The 1,558-nt window shown below is 39.2% G+C and overlaps 1 protein-coding gene across 3 annotated transcripts in view; it reads left to right on the top strand.

Moving 5' to 3' along the window:
* The window catches only part of LOC108510426, an 8,899-nt gene extending 7,612 nt beyond the window's left edge, over nucleotides 1–1,287 (top strand). For 2 of the 3 annotated variants that reach the window (XM_017840101.1, XM_017840100.1), the window contains one exon: nucleotides 783–1,287. In XM_017840101.1, coding sequence (XP_017695590.1) covers nucleotides 783–1,277 — 495 coding nt within the window. In that variant the 3' untranslated portion in view covers nucleotides 1,278–1,287. Of the gene's footprint in view, nucleotides 1–18 lie in introns of all 3 variants that reach the window. The other variant, XM_017840102.1, reaches the window with a different exon arrangement.
* Nucleotides 1,288–1,558: the final 271 nt, after the last annotated feature.

Genomic DNA, 1,558 nt, shown 5'->3' with positions numbered 1-1,558 from the left:
CCGTCACTTCCAATCTAGGAAAGCTTAAAGTACCTTTAAGCTCATCTATGCTAACCTTAGCAGAAACACAATCCTTAGTAGTTAAATTGATGACTCTAGTAGCCGATCACACCGCTGAAGATTTTGTCAAAATTGCTGATTACGCTGGAGATATTAACAAAGAAGTTGCGCTTGCTATCCAGTGCATTCAAACACAACAATGGATACAGTTAGTAGCAGCAGGAATATTGAGAGAAGGGATGTCAGGTATACTACCTCAAGAAATAAGAGAAACAATATTAAGAGATAGCTCCACTACACGATTTGAAATAGACCACCAGGCTTGGTGGCAATTAGTTAATTTTACTTATGATCCACAACAAGAGCATGTTGAGGCCTATGTCCTCACCATCAGTGCTGCAGAAGAGAGAGCTATATTCCCCATTCTAACATTAGGAACTATACATCAAGATGTCATTGTCAGACCTGTAGATCATAATGTCTGGGCAAACTATGACAGCACTAAGAACAAGTGGCAATCAATTAGCACAGAAGCATGTATTCCTAAAGGACAATTAGGCTATATTTGCGAAAATGCCATAGTAGAAGCTGAAGACTTATGCTTAGATGCTGAAGACAGTGTATGTACTTTTGAAATGCTTCCGCACAATAGAGCCCGATCACAGGTATTCTATATAGGAAATGGATGCGCTTGTATTAGAACCCCTTGTGTTGATGTTGTTATAGATAATTGTCTTGAAGTAACTAATGATACTAACTTTTGCATATGTAACTTCACAAAAATTGTAGGTTGTGACTTTAGCTATACCGCACCCATAACCACACAACAGTTAATCGAAGCTGAGTACACTTTGTATCATGAAGTACCCAAACTACAGATAGGCATGGATACTAAGCTTCTCAAAGAAATGCTTATGCATCCTGAAGTAAGAAAGTTAGCTCAAAAGGTGAATCAAACGACCCAACGCATGGTGTGGCAAGTAGAGCATAATTCAGAAGGTATAAAGAATATCTTGGCGAAAGTTACACAAGTAGGTCAACATCACTGGTGGGACATTTTCACAGGTTACTCTCCAACAGCAACTCAAGTCTTTCACTACCTGGTACACCCCATATTGATTATAGCTATAGGCATGTTCTTGTTAACCCTCATGAATATATGCCTGTGGTGTAAGTTGAGGTCCATGGTCAAGAGAACCCAAATGATTTGGGCAATGATAAAAGCATATCAGCGCCCTTTAGGATTAGAACTTGACGAAGGAATTCGTAAGTTCTGAGAAAAGGGGGGAAATGAAGCCAGGTAATACCTGAAAAGCGAACTTAAGCAATACAAAGAGTTAAGCACAAAATGTAGATGCAAGCTTTAGCAAAGCACATAGAATTCAGCATTAGGAAAGCGGAGACAATAAATTCACTGAGGTACAGGTCACTCTGACACAGGAGAACATAAACATGAACAGAAGATGCTAGCACATACAAAAGAGACATATGGAGAGGAAACCAAAGAGATAAAGAGAGGAACAAGCCAAGAAATTAGGTATTAGTGCCAGATACCTAA

The sequence above is a fragment of the Lepidothrix coronata genome, unplaced genomic scaffold (assembly GCF_001604755.1).
Source record: "Lepidothrix coronata isolate B3197 unplaced genomic scaffold, Lepidothrix_coronata-1.0 Scaffold866, whole genome shotgun sequence".
NCBI lineage: Eukaryota > Metazoa > Chordata > Aves > Passeriformes > Pipridae > Lepidothrix > Lepidothrix coronata.
This window is presented reverse-complemented; position numbering and strand designations above follow the sequence as displayed.